This window comes from Cricetulus griseus, chromosome 3 (genome assembly GCF_003668045.3).
Source record: "Cricetulus griseus strain 17A/GY chromosome 3, alternate assembly CriGri-PICRH-1.0, whole genome shotgun sequence".
NCBI classification, from domain to species: Eukaryota; Metazoa; Chordata; class Mammalia; order Rodentia; family Cricetidae; genus Cricetulus; species Cricetulus griseus.
Genome location: NC_048596.1, coordinates 162,464,067 through 162,484,997, shown reverse-complemented (window position 1 = coordinate 162,484,997; position 20,931 = coordinate 162,464,067). Strand labels below are relative to the sequence as shown.

At 46.6% G+C, this 20,931-nt stretch overlaps 1 protein-coding gene across 1 annotated transcript in view; it reads left to right on the top strand.

Annotated features, from left to right (window-relative positions):
• N4bp1 (NEDD4 binding protein 1) overlaps window positions 1–18,599 on the top strand; it is a 42,894-nt gene extending 24,295 nt beyond the window's left edge. The window contains exons 3-7 of the mRNA XM_027405517.2: window positions 6,048–6,178; window positions 7,651–7,747; window positions 10,701–10,808; window positions 12,401–12,508; window positions 14,531–18,599. Coding sequence (XP_027261318.1) covers window positions 6,048–6,178; window positions 7,651–7,747; window positions 10,701–10,808; window positions 12,401–12,508; window positions 14,531–14,888 — 802 coding nt within the window. The 3' untranslated portion in view covers window positions 14,889–18,599. The remainder of the gene's footprint in view (window positions 1–6,047; window positions 6,179–7,650; window positions 7,748–10,700; window positions 10,809–12,400; window positions 12,509–14,530) is intronic.
• Window positions 18,600–20,931: the final 2,332 nt, after the last annotated feature.

Sequence of the window (20,931 nt, the reverse complement as noted above, 5' to 3'; positions counted from 1 at the left end):
AGAGGTTAATATTGGGTGTCTTCCTCTATTGCTTTCCACCTTGGATTTTTGTTTTTGTTTTGTTTTGTTTTTGTTATTGTTTCTGAGTTAAGGTCTTTCTCTGAGACTGGAGCTTACCAACTTGGCTAGATTAGCTGGCTAGGGAGCTCCAGGGTTCCTCCTGTCTCTTCACTAGTACTAGGATTACTAGTGTGTACCACCACCTTCCCTTTTTACATGGGTTCTGGAGATCTGAACTCAAGTCCTCATGCACTTTACCAACTGATCCATCATCTTTTGATGTAGTAACTAGTATCTCTCACAGTGGTCACTATAAGAATGCACAGTGGTGCTGTTTGGCCATGGCAGGATGTATCACGTCTGATCCCTTCCACTTTGCCCATAGTGTACACTTCCAGACACATAACAACCCAAAACACTACCACATATTTCCTGACACTCTTGGATATAGTGCTGTTGCTTTTGAAAAACAATTATCATTTAAGGCGAGTATGCAAGCTCTTAGTAATATATACTTTTAATTGTTTTATATTTATTTATTGTGTAGGGTGTGTTTGCGTCTGGGTATATATGTGCTATATGGATTAACAGACAGTTGTGAACCCCTTGACATGTGTTCTGGGAACTGAACCTGGTTAAGAACAGCCAGTACTCTTAATTGCTGAGATGAATTATTAGTATCCTTATTACTTTAAACATTATTTTTATTTATGTATGGGTGGGGGTACAGGGAGGTTGTGCACATGCATTCTGGTGCTCGTAGAGGTCGGAAGAGGGTGTTGGATCCCTGGAGCTGTGAACTGCTTGACCACAGTGCTGGAAGCTGAACCCCAGTTCTCTGGGAGAACAGCTAGTGCTTCTAACCACTGACCCAACTCTCCAGCCCACTCACTAGTTTTGAAAATTGATTATTTCTGGAGGATTTGGCTTTTTAAATTTACTGATGTTTGTGTTTAAGAACAACACTTTAAAAGGGGATGTTACCCTAAGACATAGTTGTATTCAATTAAACATAGTCACCTGAATGTTAGTGTCTTAGTTGGGTTTCTGTTGCTGTGAAGAGACATCATGTCATCATGACCATGGCAACTCTTACAAAGGAAAACATTTAACTGGGGATGGCTTACAGTTCAAAGGTTTAGTCCATTATCATCATGGAGGCATGCAGGCAGACATGGTGCTGGAGAAGGAGTTGAGAGTTCTACATCTTGATCCATAGGAAGTAGGAAGAGAAACTAACTTGAGCTTCTGGGACCTCAAAGCCCATCCCCTAGTCACACACCTCCTCCAACAAGGTCACACCTTCTCCAAGGCAATACCTCCTAATAGTGCCACTCCCTATGGACCCAAGGGGGTCATTTTTATTCAAACCACTAAAGTTAGTAATCAAAGTGAACCCTTTTTCTTGGTGAGGAAATTGCCAGTTGGGTAGGGCTTAGCTCTGAGTTGGGAAGTCCTGTGGGGCTGCACAGCACCGAGGACTGAGTGCTCCGAGGACTCACCTCAGAAAGTCCCAAATGCGGGGAGGACTGATTCCTGCACAGACCATCTGTTTCACTCCATAGTGAGTTTGTTTAGGTAGACTGTTCCACTGAGCTACCCTCAGCTATGGCTCTAGACATGGCGGCCTTCCATAAGTAAAAGACTAAGACTTTTTCACTGGCTTTTCACCACCATTTGCGACTTCATGACGGGATTTCCATTCTGATCACCAATTTGGATTACATCTTAACTGAAACCAAATATTTCCTAAGTTTTTTGGCAGTAAGAATTGAACTTTGGTTCTTAGATATACAAGGTAAATGCTCTACTTCTGAGCTTCACTCTCAGTCTGGTATATCATCATCATCATCATTATTTTGTAATGCAATCTTCATACTAGTTTCTTGGAGCAAGAATTAGGTATAACTTACATGACACGAAATTACAGAACCTTGTCCAGGGTCACACCTAGGCTTGGGGCCTTGTCTTTCTTCCAGACTTGGACTGCCTATGTTTCCCACAGAAGTTGAGGTTGGAATGTTCAGACCTTGTTGTCACTGGACACATTAGTGCTTCTGAGTGAGCCTCACCCATATGGCACAGCTGAGTGCTATGGTAGTTTAGAAGGAAATCCAAGGCCTGCAAGAGTAGGTCTATTGGTGTCAACTACCATGAAGCAGCCCCCTCCCACTCTTCCCTGTATTGCTGTCTGTTTGGTCCAGCATGATGTCTTCAGCTCATATACCATGAAAAGTACCAAAGTACCTGCCTTATGCTGCTGTTATGTGCGTTTTCAGTTCGTTTTCCCCCTTGTCACCATGAATGAGTCAAGTGATGAGTCAGTGGAAATATTTGTGGTGTCTGGCTCAACATCACAGTGCTGGCTGAAACTCCAGTGTAAGAGCACCTGACTGGTCTCTTTGGTGATTTTCCGTGTAGATGGGGTTTGCCCATTCACTTGTCAGAACTGTGCATTCTATCCACTTTGTTTGCCGGTCTTTATAGCAGGTTCCATGACTATTTTTCTTAAGTAGAATCTAGAAGGAAACCATGCTTTCCTGGTTAATTCAGAAAGGGCTTTCCACACTATTTCCCCACATGTCCCTGTCTGATTTGATGACCACTGCTAGCTAGCTGTTGTCACCCAGCTCTCCTCTGTTTTAAACATGTTGACTGGCTGCTATAATTTGAAAAACTAGCCAGGTAATTTAACTTGTTTCCAGAGGCGTGGAACAGGAGTTCAAATCTCCCTGGAGAGCTGACACACCTACCTTCTAGGCTCAGTGTTTTCCTGCATGTGGAGCTGGGGTCTGTTTGAAGCCCCCAAAGTCTATGTACTTTGAATATATGTTCTCTAGGGCAGGGTAGACCACTGTTCTGCACTTCACTGTCCAGCAGCCTCTCTTACAGAGACCAGAAGCAGCAAGGATTAAGCACACTGTATCCAGCCAGAGTATTAGGCTAAAAAGTAGAGTTCTTACTGGACTATCTGTACTGTATGACAACAGTTTGGCTCCTCTTTTTTTTTTTTTTTTTTCTTTTCTTTTCTTTTTTTCTCCCTCCCTGGGACTGAGAGTTAAACGCAGACCACACACATGCTATATTGGTAACACCCCAGCCCTCATTTCCTTTTTCTGTAGTTTTATTTTCTAGATAAATCTATTCTCTAACCTGAACCTTGAACATTGTTTTTTAACTCTGGAGTCTTCAGAGTGAAAAAAAAATGCTGTAATCTTACCACAGAGAACACTGAAAACTGGTGCAAAATTGGTGCTTCTAGACTTTAAACTATTTATTTTACTATTGCTTTAAGCAATTTGTGTGCCCCCTGTGCCCCCCCCCATACCCCCATGCTCCCAAGCCCAGGGTAGCAGAATTCCTCCCATCTGTGTTGCCTCCTTTTCCTCATTGGCCCAGCAAATGGAGCTTGGTGCTCTGTAGGCGTCCACTCCTGCTACTGTGGTCATCGGGAGCATTTAAGGAGAGGAGGACAAGCCAGTTAACTGGAACCAGCAGGCAGGCATGCATGCTCTTGATTTGGGATCTTCGTGTTAGAACTGGCACTCTTAACTCTGGGCCTGTCCTTTGTATCAAACAATTAGAGTGATACTTGTCCTTTAAAAACAACAATAACCCCAGCCACCCCTGTTTTCACCCAGTAACAGGTGTCATGCTGGGACATCCTTGCCATATCAGCAGTGGGTTTGGTCACCTGCATGTGCTTTCTGGAATACTGATCTGATGATTTCTTTTTTCTTTTTGGTTTTTCAAGACAGGATTTCTCTGTGTAGTACTGGCTGTCCTGAACTTGATCTATAAACTGGGTTGGCCTCTAACTAACAGAGACCTAGGCCTGTCTCTGCCTCCTGAGTGCTGGGATTAAAGGCATGTGCTGCCACTGCCCCACTGACAGTTTCTTTTTTTATAAGTCTCTGAAAAAGAGTGGGTTTTATCCTTTAGCAAAGAGAACTTGTGAGCTACTCTTTGCCACCTCTTGACAACTTAGTTGTTTATATCCAGCGCTTCCTACTCTCACAGGATCAGTGATGCAAATGGGGTTTCATTGTACTGTGGGATAGTGGAAAGGCCCTGGCCAGGTATGGGGAATGAGTCTGCCCCAGAACACCCACTCTCTGGCTACACACCCTAGATAGGCCACTCTGTCATGCACCACAGAGTAGAGGGTAGGGAGGTGAGAAGACAGGAAGGCTGGACTTCACAGGAAACTGGACTGAGCCCAGAAGGCCTGGTGGAGAAGGTACACAGGGGACTTAACAACCAGGAGGGGTGGGAACAAGAACCACCAAAGAGTAAGTGCTGGCTAGGGTGTGTGTTATGGAAAATTTGCTTTGGCTTGCTCTCTCTTACCTATCAAATGTGGAGGGGACCTGGAAGCCAGTCCTATCAGAGGATATGTGTGGGAAAAATATTGGCCTTTCCACCTCTATTTAACTACCTAAGACACAAAATGAAGGGTTATTTTTTTTTAATTTTATTGATTTACATATTTATGTGTGTGGTGGGGGAGCATACACACCATGGTGCATTGTGGTACTTTTGCCTGTGGAGCCATATAGCCAGCTGATTGTTTTAATGGACATGAGTGTTTTTCCTGCATGTGTGTGTATAGCATATATATGCCTGGTCAGAAAATGACTTCTGATCTCCTGGGACTGGAGTTAACAGATGGTTTGAGCCACCATGTGAGTGCTGACGATCAAACCCATGCCCTTTTGCAAGAGTGGCAAGTGCTCTTAAGCATGAGCCATCTCTCCAGCAAGTTTCTGTTTCTGTTTTTGTACTGCCAGACTTGGAGGGGGGGCAGTGAGAGAGAGAGAGAGAGAGAGAGAGAGAGAGAGAGAGAGAGAGAGAGAGAGAGAGAGAGAGTGTGTGTGTGTGTGTGGTGTGGTGTGTGTGTGTGTGTGTGTGTGTGTGTGTGTGTGTGTGTGTGTGTGTGTGTGTTCTGTAGCAGGAAGTCACACACTGGGCTGAGTGCAGCCCCATTTTTGTCTTATGAGTAGGAACTCAGCCATATTTGTCATCTACAGCTGTGTGTGGCTATTGTCACATTGCTGTGACAGAGTTGAATGGTGAGACAGTGACCACGGTGACCTTTACAGATTGACAGGTTCTAGCCTGTTTCTTAGATGCTTACCTTTTTCCTGCTTTCTGCTTCATTCAGTATAGTCCCATGGTCCTAGTTAGTTTCATTTGAATCTTGTTTTCAATTTGTTTTTTCTAAGTTTATAAACTTGGGAGCTCTTCAGGTCCTGGAAAGTGGGTAGTACACCCACCCACTCTCCAGAACTAGCAGTGACATTGGGCACTTTGGTAGTGGCAATAGGATCACATCTTTATTCCTGTCCTCAACCATAGGCAGGCACAGCACAGGCATTATCACAGCTACTGACTGTTTTTACTCAAGCAACCAATTCTGTGATAAAATTCACAAGAAATTGTTAGAAGTTCACTGGCAATGAAGCTCAATGGCCCAGCATGTGTGAAGACCTGGGTTTGATCCCTAACACAGCAAACAAGCAAAAAAACAAAAACAGTACCAAAACTCCACCAGGATAATCACTCCATAATCAAGTAAGGCTAGCTGTGGAAGTATGCAGCACTGATGTCAGACATCAGGAGGCTGAGGCAGAGGGTCACATGTGTGCTCTAGTAAGCTTCAGTGGCATAAAAGACCACATCTAAAAAAAAGAAGATAAAATTCTTAGGCCAGTGATTAGACAGAGCTTAGAAATAGTAGTAGCTTTTCCCAATAGAATATACTTTAAATCCCCATGATAATAAACAAATATTAGAGCAAGCCTGCCAGCTTCCACTAAAGCAGTGTGTGCAGTTTGCCAAACACAAAGAGAAGACCTAAGACTGTAAGACACAAAAGGACTCTGTCAGCAGGGTTAACCTGGCTTTGTAAAGTAGCAGACCATACAACTTCGAAAAGTAAAAGCAGTTTGTATTGTTTCTGTTGTGTGTGATTGTTGCTTTCTGTGGTAAAACTTAGGCTTTACATAGACTTTAACCTGAATGAAATTGTCCTTGTTTCCTTCCAGCCATGGTCTGAAAAAGTTCTTTAGTTGCCGTGGAATAGCAATTGCAGTTGAGTATTTTTGGAAGCTTGGCAACCGAAACATCACTGTGTTTGTCCCACAGTGGAGAACAAGGCGCGATCCTAATGTCACAGGTGAGGCCCAGTGGCTTTTCCATACTTCTGGCTAGATAGTTAATGAATTGGCTTCAAATTGCAACACAGGGTACCTAGAATAGAATCACACACGTGGGCAACAGCTTGAATGACAACATTCTAAATTGGTTCTGTCTGGTAAAATACCAATTGAAAACTCGGTGTGGTGGTGCACACCTGTAAGGTCAGCACTCAGGATAGAGCAGGAAGATCAGAGCCATCCTTAGCTACACAGTAGGATTTTTGAGCAGCCTGGAATAGACATGCCTCTCAGTTGAGGGGTGGTGTAGTATAAAAGGGAGTGGTTAGCAAGGGTGGAAGGCTGGAGTAGCTGTTAGAAAGCATGTGTCTCTACTAGATTGGGCATCTGAGTATTTAAATAATGCTTTTAAAATAGTTGCTGTGTCAGTTTTGTACTTTACTATATCATGAAGTAGTCCAGAGAAACAGAAGGTTGCTTTTGTCTTAGGTCCTCATAGAAAAGCAGGCGAAAAAGGCTGTGGCAGGCATAGTACATGAGCAAGTACACCTAGAAAGGACAGGAGAAACAGGGAGTGGAGTCTTTTCTAAATTTGTCCAGTACAGAAACAGGAATGAGATCTAGTTCCTAGGAGGTGGAAGTGCTGTGGCCACTCCACTCCAGAGTGTTCCCAGCTTCCTTTATCTGGGAGAAGATGTTATAATAGAAGATCACAAGGAGCAAGGCAGAGTCACTCATTTCTAGCTAAGTCTCAGTGCATATGAACTGGGCAGCTCTGAGGAGGGGAACCCCCAATTGGGGCAGGTTGGTTAAGGTCACTGGCGGCTAGCTGCTTTGGTAGGAAATGCAAACACAGGAATCTGAGGCTTCAGCTCAGCTTCTCTTGCCTGTGACTGCTTTTCCACAGTACAGCATAGGCCCTCCATTCCGTCACTACTTATGCCTGGGAAATTCATTTACTTGCACAGACAAAACTACAAGTGATTAGGTGGGGAGGAGGCTACATTCTGGCTGGAGAGTACACAACCTTTCTTGACTGGAACAAAGTGGCTTGTTCCTGTTACTGCCTCTGCTTCCAGAGGGCTCTTCCCCTCCCCACTCTCACCCTTTTGGGGACTCTTGTCATTTCTCTTTTTGTATTCTACTTGTATTATATACCTTTGGAAAAGTTCTTGGGAGCAGGATTAATTAATTACAGGCTATGGTTTAGTCTCAAGAGGCAAATGCTTTTAACATTGGTTGGGTTGGTTGGTTGGTTGGTTGGTTGGTTGTTAAAAACTACCAGTCAGTTCATATGTAAACTTTGCTTGAGTGTGAGTCTTTCTTGATTTTTTTTTTTCCTTCTTCATCTGGTGAGTTAGTAAAAATTGAGTCAGTAGGAAAAAGAGGTTTCTGCAAGTCTCCAAGTGAAATATTTGGGTTTGCATTCATTTATTTACACATCTGGGAAGATAGCCTTTACTGAATACATATCAACTTCTTCCACAAACAGAACAGCACTTCTTAACCCAGCTCCAAGAGCTTGGAATATTATCTTTAACTCCTGCCCGGATGGTCTTTGGAGAAAGAATTGCTTCTCATGATGACAGGTAAGAAGGGCTGTTTTCCTTCCCAAGGTGGGAGTGGGTGGTGAGGGGCCAGCTACCCACCACCAAGCAGGTGTAGACTCTGAGGTGACCTGTTTGGCTCTGTTTGAAAACATGTGATCAAGCTTATATACCTATGAAGTTAGGAATGACACAGAAGACACTATTGTGTTTGGTTTTGTTTAAAATTTTAGTAAAGCCTGCCTGAGGTGAGAAAAGGCAGATACTTGTAGTGGTTTTTTGTTGTTGTTGTTGGTTTTTTTTTTTTTTTTTTTTGTGTATGTGTGTGTGTGTGTGTGTGTGTGTGTGTGTGTGTGTGTGTGTGTGTGTGTGTTTTGTTTTGTTTTGAGACAGGGTCTCACCATACAGCTCTGGCCTAGCATTCACTATGTAGATCATAGGTCTGAGTAAATCTCTGTGTTTCAGGCTAGCCAGGGTTACATGGTAAAAATCTCCACCCTGCCTCACCCCCCAGAAGGAGAAATTTGATTCCAAGCTTACCCAGTGATATGTAGTTTTTGAACTCTATTCTGGTGCTGTCATGTAAGTAGTAGCAAGCATGGTGTGTGGGACCCTGGGGCTGTCTGTTCCTTCTCTCCTTTTCCACACTCCTCCCAGTGAAGAAAGTTGCCCACTCTGGCATGTGTTTGAATGGGAAAGAGGTGATTTAGGGCCACTGCAGACATTCACTCACTCCCTCACAGGAAAGAGATGGGGTTAGATGTGGTGGATCCAGGGTGCTGTCAAACAGTGTGAGAAGAGCCGAGAGAGGGCAGCACATGGCTTAGGGGAAGTCCTGGAAGGGCAGTTCTTGTCAGCGCTGTCACAGGCTCAGGAACCCTGGGTTGCTCAGGTGAAAAAGTAGTTAGGCCAGTAGGCCCAGGAAAAGCCTTCAGGTCTCCACCACCACAGCTTTCTTCTCACAGCCAAGGGATTCAGTTCAGAAACAGACATGCAGATGAATCTTTTGCTTGGTCTGTGCAGCTCTCCGGCCTTCAGAGAACACAGGAGTGTCTTCTGGTGGGTAGGATGAGAAGCCTCACCATCTGCTTTTATTGGCATCAGGACAAATAGCACCATTGACAGTCATGCTCTTTAGAACAGAACCTAAATGCTCATTAATAAGAAACTCATCCCAGTGTGGTGGCTCAAACCCGCAATCTCAACATTTTAGAGGTAGACGCAGAAGGATCAGAATGTCAGAGCCATCCTCAGCTACATAGTAGATTCTAAGCTAGCCTGGGGTATATGAGTTCCTGTGGTGGGGTGGGGGATGGGGGGAATAGGGGGACTCTAAACAAAACAAAACCAACTTTCCAAGGTCCCAAGAGCTTGGAAACTGTTGAGTTGTTTTAAGTCCCACTTTTGAGTCACTATCACTGCTAAGAAGGGCAGCCATTTGCACATGTGAACACAGGGAACTGTTATTTGTTTCACTATTTTTGTTCTTATTCAAGAAATAACATTTCTATTATCTTCACAGCTTTTGTTCTATTTTGTTTTTTAAGATAGGTTCTGACTATGTAGCCCTGGCTGTTCCCGGAGCTCACTATGTAGACTAGGTGGCCTCGAACTCACAGATAACTGCCAGCCTCTGCCTCCCATGTGCTGGTATTAAAGGTGTGCACTTTCATGCCTGGCTACTCACAAAGATTTTAAGAAGGTTTAAACAGGGATAATCTTCAGCAGCAAAACAATTCTTACTCTCTTTCATCACCACGTACTTGTGGCCTTGTGTATCCCTAGCAACCCTACAAGCTGGGTGTAATGGCACACACCTGTAATCCCCACACCAGAAGGTCAAGGTCATCTTCAGGCTGTTTAGTTCAAGGCCAACCTAGGAGACTTAGGACTCAATCTCTCAAACACAGAGCTGGGAGTTTAGTGATAGAGTCCAAAGAGATCCCAGTTCTCCAAAAGGCAGTGGGTGACCCCAAAAATGCTCAAGCTGGACTGCAGAAGGACTGCTGTCCTCCAGAGAGATGAATGTTCACATAGGCAGCATTCCTGCCCACCAGAAAGGGCCACTTCCCTTGTTTATGCCTGTGGTTACATAGCAAGCCTGAAGCTAACTCCAGGTTCCTCCAGTCCCTAATAACATGTACGTGTTGCGACTATCAAAGCTCGCATGCTAACCTCACTATTCTTCCTCCTTCCTCTGTGCCAGTTCCCAGCTGCCAGGCCATTCCCATTCTCTTCAGAATAGCGAGCACCCCCTCCTTCGATATTCATTATTTGCAGCTTCTCTCTATCATCATGTCTCCACTAACCCCCACCCCCACCTGAGAAATAGCCCTGGCCAGTTTGCTTCTTTCTTTCTCTGCTCTGGACTCTTGCAGATGCCTCTGACTGTTCTGTCTCCTGAACAAACAAAACTTCCCCCAGCCATCCAGCCATGGAGCTTTCTTGACAGTGCCCTCGCTTACACTTGCCTAGTATGCCAGGCCCTTAGTTTGATCCCAGCACCACCAAAACTGTTTTCTAAAAATGCAAAACCACTTCATCACTATATGTCTTTTCATAACTGAGTGAATCTGTCTATATTTAGGCTAAAATGGTGATGTCTTTTTAAAACGAAGCAGAAAATGGATTGGTTTTTGTTTGTTTGTTTGTTTGTTTTTAATTGCAGAGCTGACTGTCAGCTAACATTGAAGTAAACTCAGTTGTTACCTTTAACTGCTCAAGTCTTCACGCATTGTTATCACAGTTTATTGGTGGATCTTTTCTAGAAAATGTAGGAATCATAGTTGATATCAGTTTTGTAGAATTAGATTGCATGAAAAGAAGTTGTTTTATAATCACACTAATAATTCCAAAGATACTTGACATTTTATCCATCTTCAGTTGACAGGGACTTCTGTGTATCCAACCTTGTTTAAACTGGCTATTTCCTTATAGCACAGCTACTCTCAGCCAGGCATGCTGTTTGTTATTTTGAACCCTCTTGTTACCATAGGTTCCTGCTACACTTAGCGGACAAGACTGGGGGTATAATTGTAACGAATGATAACTTCAGAGAGTTTGTGACGGAGTCAGTGTCCTGGAGAGAAATTATTACAAAAAGGTAATCTTTTCTTCTTTGCTTTGATCAGAAGTGTGTTGTTTGCTTCTTGTTTGCATTTTATCTGACTGTGCTGCTTGCCAGGGTGGTGAGCCCAGGAAAGGGTTGGTGGGCCTCCTAAGAGTACCTGCAAGGTTGGACTCCCCTCCTACCCCACCCCCATGCTATCTGAAGTGTCAGCCTGGAACACTGTGACTCCAGCCAGAGCATAGGACAAAAGCTGTCTGGTGTTTTCCACGAGTTTAGCTCACAACTTTTCTTCTTGCTGGTGCTGTGAATGTGTTCAGTTGCTGACCTACTGAAGAGCAGTGAATACTGGGTTCCGTGAGCCCCCAGAAGCCTTGCTCACCTGAGCAGCTGCTTCACACAAGAAGCAAAAGTGCTGTGCTGTGGTTCCAAGTATCTGAACCATAAAGTGCATGTGCATGGGCAGTGGGGGCTGGGTGGGTGTGCAGCTCATCTAGACGTCTGCTTCTGTTGGGTTTCACGGTGGGCCCTTACCTGATACTTACAGCTTGCTACATCCTAACAGGACTTTTGAAAGAGCTAGGCTTGGGCTGATGAGAAGCCTGAGGACCTGGGATCAATCCCCAGAACCACACTGGAGGAAGAGAGAATCAAAGTTGCAGGCAAATTGTCCACAAATAAGTGGACAATATAACTTTACATTTTTAAACTAAAGAGAACACTTGGCTGCAAACTCTTGGATGAAAGTGAATACTTCTACATGTTGAGCTCTATATTGCTAAAAGGGTCTTGGTGATGGGTGGAGGAGAGTTGAACTTTGACCTAGTGGGCACAGTTGATGAATCCTTAAGCTTCTTAGACACTGGTGTGTGTTAACACAAGTATGCACACCAGGAGGCTCCAACCAGCCCACTGCCCTCAGACCTCACAGAAGCAACTCAGAAACCAGAATGTGTGCCATTGGGTTGTTACTTAATTTAGTTTTATGTATTCATCTATTTGAGACAGGAACCCACTATGTAGCTCAGGCAGGCTCCACCTCTCCTGCCTCTGGCATGCCAGGATTAAAAGTATGTACCACCATGCCCAGTGAGTTCTTTATTTCTGTATCTGTAGGTGCCAGACACCCCCCCCCCACCATGGCCTCCGGTATGCCCGTAAGACTTTCCTGCTGAGCAGGCCCAGGCCCCTTGTCCTTGATGAGTAATGCTGGATCAACCTTGGTGTCTCTGCATAGGGCATTGTTTTCTCTTTTAAAAGTCTTCTCAGCCTTTTGGCTAAGATCAAGTGTAAAAATCAGAAGTTTGCCCATGAACACATTTGTTTCCACTTTCACTTTGTGGCATACCTGCTTCGGCCCAAGCAGAATGTCTTTAATCATGTTTTCTCATATGGTAGAAAATACCTGGCTGGCATCTGGATGAGATTTGTGGCCAGCTGAGAAAAGCTTCTTGCATTACTTTGTCCATCCATTTCACTGGCATGTGGGGTTGCTTCCCTTTGAGCAGTTAGCAGTTAGAATTTTTAGACTGACCATTGTCTCAAAATGGGTGACTCCTTTGAGAAATGTTCCATTTCCTATAGTAGTGAAGAATACTGATTGTCAGCACTGTGACTTTGTGTTGTAGACTGCTTCAGTACACGTTCGTGGGGGACATATTTATGGTTCCTGATGACCCCCTGGGAAGAAACGGACCTCGGCTAGAAGAATTTCTCCGAAAGGAGGTCTTTCTTAGGTATTTCTGTGTATTCCCTCGTATGTTAAAGTTTTTTATTTTAACCAAATGCTGTGCTTTGGAACAAATGTTGTCCTTGAAAACTAGAAATTGCATTTGATTTTTTTAAAGCCTTAATTAGACTTAGCAATATGTAACCGATGTAGAAGCCAGTCAATAAGTACCCCAAGGTTAATCTTCAGTGCGGCCTTTTTCAGTTTTGTTTTGCCTGCCCACCTGCCTGCCGTAGACTGTTTCCTCTGTATCAGCAGGCTGAGCTCAAACTGGATCCTTCTGCCTCTGCCTCCTGTGCTGTGGTCTAGGCCTGCCCTGTGTAGGGCACCTTTTTATTTTAATTCTAAGAGAGCATAGACAGTCCTGAGGCTCTCTCTCAGAAGAAGCCAGTTTTCAAGTTGCTGGTAACTTGTCAGTCACTGTAGCCTGGGTCCTCTGTGTGGGGTACTTTCCCATGCACTTTCTGCAGTGTTTTGAGTATGCAGTGATGAGTAAACTCCTGTCTTGCTCAGAGATCACTGTGGGGCGGGGCAGGGTGGGGCGGAGGTGTGGGCTGACAGCTACTGTTTACCATCACTGCATGGGAAAGCCTACTTACTATCTTGTAATTGACTGGCAAGTAGAGGTTATTTCTGTGTTCAGACCTGCAGCCTCCTTCATGCTAGCCCAGTGGCAGACCTTCTTTGTTTTAAAACCAAAATAAGCTCTATTTCTATGGACCTCCTGGCAGGTTTTTGCATGGGGTTGGTCTGGGTACCCAAAACGAGAAGGCACACTCTTTCCCATCTTTCAAGGCTGCTAATCTGTCATTTGTAGCATGAGCCTTTGGGACCATCAGTTTGAACCTGGCAGTGCACCAAGGTGGGTTGATTTCACCCAGGGATCTTCTATAGTGGAGACCAGCACACTCTGAGCTTCTTGATCTTGTGATCATCTCTCTGTGAGCTTTTGGGTTTTATCACACACTTAAGGTGTTGACTCAGACAGGGTTATCTGTCCACACCAAAGAAACGTCAGCCTGCTTGCTATACACTTGTCCAGCTCACCCCCAAATCCCACATCTTTTTTGGTTTTGGTTTTTTGAGACAGGGTTTCTCTGTGGCTTTGGAGGCTATCCTGGAACTAGCTCTTGTAGACCAGGCTGGTCTGGAACTCACAGAGATCCACCTGCGTCTGCCTCCTGAGTGCTGGGATTAAAGGCATGCGCCACCATTGCCCGGCTCAAATCCCACATCTTATATTGGAAATCCTCATAGTATTTTAGGCCTTAAGACCTGTGTTTGAGGCTGTATGTGGGCTTCATGCTGAGTCAAGGCCCAGGCCAAGCTAGAGGTGGGTTCTCTGCTACCTTTCCACTACCTCAGTAGCCTGGTGGCAGGATCAGCCCTGCTTGCCATTTTCCCTCTCACCTAGTGTCATCTTCAAAGTGCTTGGTGGCCACTCCTTCATGGGGGGATGCTGTTAAAGGAATGGAGCTTTTGCAGACTGTTAGCCTTCTGAAGTTGATGGCACTATTAGCCCCAGTTCTCACCTGCCGCTAGAATCAGTTTGAGTGCTTAAGCAGGACAGGTGTCCCCTGGATGCACATACAACACCATGTGCGTATACATCGAGAGTACAAAAGTCCCACCCAGACCTCACGGAGACAGGGATTCCCTGAGCTTGTTAGAGTTGCTTCCTTGCCCAGAGGAATGCCTGTCCCCACTTCTGTCAGCTGATACTACCCATAATAAAAACCTCCAGAAGTGCAGGAACCTTGCAAAAGCAACAATTGTAGCCTGCCCTCAGACTGCAGACTGGGGATGGGACTGTCTGCCCCAGGGGTGCTCGTTCCTTCATGTGTCTGGAAATGGTGCCGGGTGCCCTATAGACCACTCTGTGGGAGCTGATTTCACCACCCCATGACTCTCTGGCCTCTGGCCTTCAGAAATCGTGGAACTAGCTAGCGTCTAGACCCTCAGTGTTAGCCATGTGTGCTTTAGTAGGGTCTCTTATTGCCTCTCTCACCATGACTCACTTCATCCACAGAGACATGCAGCCGATACTCAATGTCCTGCCAAATGTGGGCACGTTTGATCCTGGCTTCCGGAGCCCCAACACCCAGATAGCCAACACCAGCCACCAGCCTCCATCCCGGAACCAGGGAGCCTCTTCAGGCTCTTGGCTTCCTCAGCAGCCCCACTTCACACCCCTGGCCACCCTTCCCAGTATACAGCAGAACCTTCCCATGCCAGCACAGAGATCTTCTGCAGAGACCAGCGAGCTGAGGGAGGCCCTGCTGAAGATCTTCCCTGACTCTGAGCAAAAACTGAAGATTGACCAGATCCTGGTGGCTCATCCATACATGAAAGACCTGAACGCCCTTTCTGCCCTGGTATTGGACTAAAGGCTAGGCTGAGGGCCCACTACTAGTGGGGACCAGAGGGAGCTGCCAACCGTGGGAAGTTCCTAATGGGAAGACATTGTCCCAGGTGTTTTGTACATACAAAAATCTGGATTTTCAAAGCCAGCTTTTTTCTATATATAAATTATGCTGCTATTACAGATTTAACATTTTCTGTAAAAGGAAAGTACATTTTCTGCCTGTTCAGAACTGTTTAATAGCAGTTACTCTTGAGTGTATTTACAATTTTATGTTTTTTAAACTATTTTCCTTAAAGCTGAAGAAAAATTGACAAATGAATATGGTTAGCCTTTCTAAATAAAATTTAAAAAGAAAAAAAAAGGGGGGTGGTTGCTTCCTTAAGGAAGCAGGGCCTCTTAAAGTCTATTTTCTTGAGGTGGTCTGTCCTGTCCACTCACATGGTGTGTGTCCCCTGCCTTCCTCCTTGGAGTTGACCTGCTCTGCTCTTGTGGGTCTTCTCAGCAGGCCATTTGCACCAGTGGAGAAGTGGAGCCACTAGATGGCACTTGGTGCCTGGCTGTCATCAGTGACAAGACAAAGTCAGACTCAGAAGAGCAGGGGAGAAGTCTGAGCACATCAGCCCTACCCTTCTTCCCCTCTGCCAGACAGAGAAGGGAACTGAGTCCCAACATTCTCCCTGACTGGCCTAGCTCCTTAATGCACTCACCAGCCAAGGCCACCATGCTCCCAGCCTGACTCCACAGCTACCAGAGCCTCAGAAGGTGAGGTAGGATTGGAGAGTCTTCTGAGGAGTCCCTTATGGCCAGCATGAGTCCACAGCCCACAAGTATGGGAAAGACCCCCATGTGGGATTTGTACAGCTTTGCCAAAAAGTTTTCTATTCTCAAGGATGACCCAAGCCAATAAATAGCATTAGTAGTTTCAGAAGGGGTCTCAAAGCCCCTCCCATTTCCCTCTTTTGTCTTTTTAGAGATTTCTTAGCAGCTCTTCCCGGGTCTTTCAGAACCAATTATCTCAGTATTGTCTCTTCTCAGTGTAGCTTGAATTCTGTGTCTGTGAAACTTTTCCTGGTCATTCTTAGTATCTTGACTCTCACCTGGACCTTTAAAGGGCTTCGTGTTTTCCACCCGTGCTGTCTCCCAGCCCTCATGGTCACTTCCGCTGCCCTGTGGATTGTATCTTTCTCCTGGTCCCACAAGTAGTAACGGAGGACTTGGTGCTGGTTTGTTCTCTTGGTGCAGGGACTGTGTAGATCACAGGATGCTGTTACCATGCGTGTATCTTTGTTCCATTTGATTCCTGCGTCCCTCAGGAGATGAACACAGAGCTTTCTAGGTGGCCACACTTGTACTTCGGTTGTGTTCTCCTGAATTCTCTGGTGATGCAACTTGCTAGGGAGCTGTTTATCATCTGTCACTTGGGGGTTTGAGACCTGCAGGCTGTACAAATAGAAAACTTGGCAAGATCCAGGAGTAGACCCACCACAGTCCTCCACCCTGTGCCCCAGCTTCAAAGCATAGCAGAGGTGCCAAGGTGGGGCTGTCCCCAGGGCCTCTTGGTCTCCTCAGTGCCAGTCCAGTATTCCTGGAAACCAGGAGAACCAGGGTGCTTCACAGTTGCCTCATCCTGATGAGGAAGGAGCACGGGCCTTCTAAGGCTCTACAGGCAGCCTGTCTTTGAGTTGTGTGAGCCTCTGTGTTCTTAGTATTGTTTCTGAGATCCCTGCCCATTTCCCCTTTCTCCATATACGAGAGAAGAAAAGGTTGGAGAAAACTGAGAGGCATTAATTACTTTGTAGATTATAATGTGAAATAGAATTCTCAATTCTTGTGAAATCCATCACATTTAGGTGTAGCATTTAAAGCCCAGTTATCCAGCCACTAAAGGAAGCTCGTGACCTGCTTCTCTGCCTCATCCCAAGCTCTGTTGCTGTTAGGTGCTTATAGATGCTCAGCCTACATCCCTCAGTGCCTCCACAGTGAAGTTTGGAGTGTCTTGGAATTTCTGCCTACATGGAGTGTCTCCGCCTCCTGTATACCCTGACATTTGGGTGAGGTGGTCAGCACAGCTAAGGCAGATACTTTTGGTCATTGGCCACCATGTCTGATGCTTACAGAGATTGAAAGGATAAGGAGCTAGTGTAGCTGCTGGACGTCCAGCCTCTGTGCACATTGCGTGTGTGTTGCCATAGCTGTTCTGGTGCAGTTGTGGCAGCATTGTCGGCAGGCTTGGCTGTGTTTCTGGGCCTTGCTGTGAGGCAGGATGGAGTTCTGTTTATATAGGCTTGCAAATGTATAAGGCTGGAAAAAGGACTCTACTCTTCTTGCCACTGCCAGTACCCAGCCCCTCCCCGGTAGGGTCGGGTCAACTGCTGCACACCCTGTGCCCTCTGTACCAGGCTCACCCAGCTCCCAGCCTGCCTCCCACATCCCTTCTGATGCTGCCCCATCCCAACATTCTGAGCCGTCTCAGCTGGGTCCATTGGTTGCACTGGTCACTGGATTTCCCCCTCCCTGTTGCTCCCCGGGCACCTTTGATCCTTGTGGGTAAAACCCCTGCATTTTGTTGCTAATGCTTTACTCCACCTTCCCACTTTTTCCCTCCCCAGTTGCAAACCTAGCTTCTGTCCACTACTGGGAAATCACTGGTTGCTGTTTCATTTTTAATGTAGTAGCTGCAGACAGTGAGGCCATTGGCCTTATTTCTTCTATTTTCCTTCTAGAGGGTCTTCATTCCTTTTCTTGACGGCCAATCCTTAATATAGTTTCTCAACAGGTGGTTCTCAAAGTGGGCCATCCTAGGCCTCACAGCCAAAAGGACAGCCCTTGCTAAAATGCAGGTTAGCAGGCACCACCCTGAGGCGCGGCCTCTGCTCTAGAGGGAAGCCCAGAGGCTTGTCACTTCCGGTTAATAGTCTGGAACTACGTTGTGAGTGGCTTCTCTTATTCTAGGAGTTACCACTCTTTCCTAACGCCACCATCTACTAGGGTGACACCAATCCTGTCACTTAGCCCTATGGGGTCTTGGTTCCCAGAACCTCAGCCTGCATTCTGTCATCTTCTCTTGTGTAACCCTGAGAGGTCCCTTATACACTTCTTGGCCCTTGAATTGCTACTGTCCACCACTTCCCACAATCAACCATGATACTGGTCCCTCATTGGGCCCTGAACACTAGGCCACTTACAGCTCTCCTCTCCCAGACTCCACAGGGGTCCAAGTCCATCTAGAAGACCATTTTGCATCATCATTTTCTTCTTCCGTGATCTTCTCCAGCTGCAACCAGAGCATCAAGCTCCTACCCTCTGAGCCTAGTGCCCATGACTGTTGTCCCATGGCCACACTTGACTGTCCACTTTCTGTCCCCTGCCATGATGCTCACTCCAGCCACTCCCAGACCTGGGCTCCCAGTTGGCCCTATCCATGCTTATTTTTCTTCTAGAATGCCCCTCTGCCCTACAGCCCCCACCCCCAGGCTCAGCCCTGAGTCGTCTTTGTGCTCTGAACAGAAGCAACCCTGTGGAATTCTGTGACCCCACAGCACTTGGTGTCTCGCTTCTGGCTCTTGCCACTCTGGCAGGTGTAGCTGCAGCCAACTGTGTACTGTGTTGCCTCCCTCTAGACTGTGAGCTCCTCGCGGGCAGGGACCATATGGTCACTCTGTATCTCTTGTGGCACCTAACAGTGCCTTGCACTTGGTAGGTGCTCAATAAATGTCTGTTCAAGTGAACTGGAGGACAGTGCCTTCTTGACTGTGGCTTCAGCAGCAGGTCCCTGGGGGAACCTTGGTGATCTTGTGTCACAGACATTACCCACCCCATTATTGGGTGGGAGCCATGAGGTGATCCACCCACTGCCACTAACACCATGTTCTGCCATGGGAAAGAAACATGAACAAGATACTCCTGGCCCTGAGTTCTGAGCTCCCTTTGTCAAGGAAGGGCTCCTCATGTCACCAGGCCCAGTATTCTCTAAGATGTACCCTGCTGTTTAAGCAGTTTCATGCTGGGCTTAATCCCTTGAAATCAGGCCTCTACTCTTGAGTGAAGCACCTCACTGTATTTAGCAGAGCGTGGCAGATTGTATGGGAGATATCCAGCTTAGTGCTGGGGTTACAGGTGAGAGCCACCATACTTTGCTCCATGGGTTGTGAGAACTAAAAGCAATTCAGGTTTCCATTCTCCAGACACTTGGTGCTGCCAGGACCAGGTGTGACTTCTGGGGAAGCAGCTGAGCCGAAGTCCTCCAGCCAGTGCCAGAGATGCAGCCCAGGGGCTGGACTTGCTCCTCCCTCCTTCTGTTTGGTGGCTTTCTATCCAAATCACAGGACTGTACACTGCAGACTGCAGCTTCTAGGGTTTTACTTGCCATCTCCTTCCAGGTCCCCACCCAGCCCTGCTCAGCCACACAGTCTGGAACCCAGTCTGGGGTCAGACCCATCCTTCATCACTTCTAGCAAAGGAATCAGATCTGCACTGCTCTGCCATATGTCCTGGATCAGGCTCAAGTTACAGGCTCTCACCTGTAACCCCAGCACCCAAACAGGCAGCAGGAAGAAGGGTCCTCCTAAATGGTCCACAGGAGCTGAAAACAAGGCTGTGTGTTCACAACTTCCCCCATCCACAGAGGCTAAACCAACAAGTCACCTGGGCCTTCTGAAAAGGGTTGGACACCCACAGGAAACAGCCCCAATACCACCTCCCCTCTGGATACTTCTGAGTCCCTTCTACTCAAAAGAAACCGCAGAGACAATGCTGTGGAGGAAGGAAAGAGGCAGCCACAATGGCCCTCTGGTGAGTGTGTGGGCCCTGGTCTAACACCTTGAGGAAGTTCCTCAGTCTCTTTGGAAGGCTTGATGCTACTGCCTGGAAGACTTGATGACATGGATACTGTTGTCTGCCCCCACATACCCTCAGAGCTAAACCTACTGAAGTGTTACTGCAAGCTGTTGTGGCTATGCATAGCTGAGCTCATGGGACTTGGGCAGCTGAGACAGGGGGATTGCCTCAAGTTTGAGGCCAGGCTGGACTATTATGTAAGACTGTCTCAAAAGAAGAAATGGGGGAGGGCCGATGCAAGGGATTGAGTGTCAAGCCTTGATGCTGGTCCTCAGGACCTGTTTTGACTGCCAACCACTAAATGCCCTTCCTGACCCCTGTCTCCACCTTGCATCCTCACATCCTGGAAGAAACGACTAATCACATCTAGAACAATTCCTGAAGAAAGAAACAAGGGAAAGGAACAGCTGGATCTTTTCAGGAAACTAGCTCATTACCTTCTGCAGCCATCATTCACAGTGTGTGGAGGCCCAGCTGGCTCAGGCTGTCCACAACCACCAACCATTAGGTGAAGCAAGGTTTGAACTCCCATTTTATCCCCATTTGTTCAGAAGATGAGGGTGGCTTTTGCCTTAGAGTGTTATGCATTGTCTGACACCTTCAGGACCTCCAAGACCAGAACCAGCCAGAGCCCCTTCTAGATAGATAGTGGAGAGCAATGCTGAACTCCTTGTACCCTCAAGAGCCCTAACTCTCGGGGCACTGGGGAGTGCTGATGGGGAGAGACCCTGGGCTGCTGTAGAAATGGCCTTGGCCAAGATGGTTGTTTAGCTCCCATCCTGATCCAGGCTTGCATCTGTTTGCTATCCTAGGATTCTTATGGTGAACTGCCTCGGCACGTATGGCAGCCTGTCACAGATAACCAAAGAAATCAGCATCATGGGTCCAGGGCCTGAGAGCAAGCCCCAGCCCAGATGGCCGTGAGGTATTCTGCTTTCCACACAGTTGCTCTCCAGATGGATGGCCCAGGCCCCCGTGCTCAGGTGTCTTCTGCAGTCCTCCCCATGCCCACCCAGCACTGGTCATCTCATGGTGACCCCATCCTGCAATAACCAGAAGACTAGGGTTAGCAGAAATAGTTCTCGGTGCAGGTGAGAAACAGGACAGCAGAGCTGAGGCCTGCCCCACAGTCTCCATGCTCCAAGAGCAACATTGTATCTACCCACTGAATAGGCCAGAAGCCATAGCCAGGTGTTCATAGCCAGCAGTCAGTCATTCCATAATGTCAT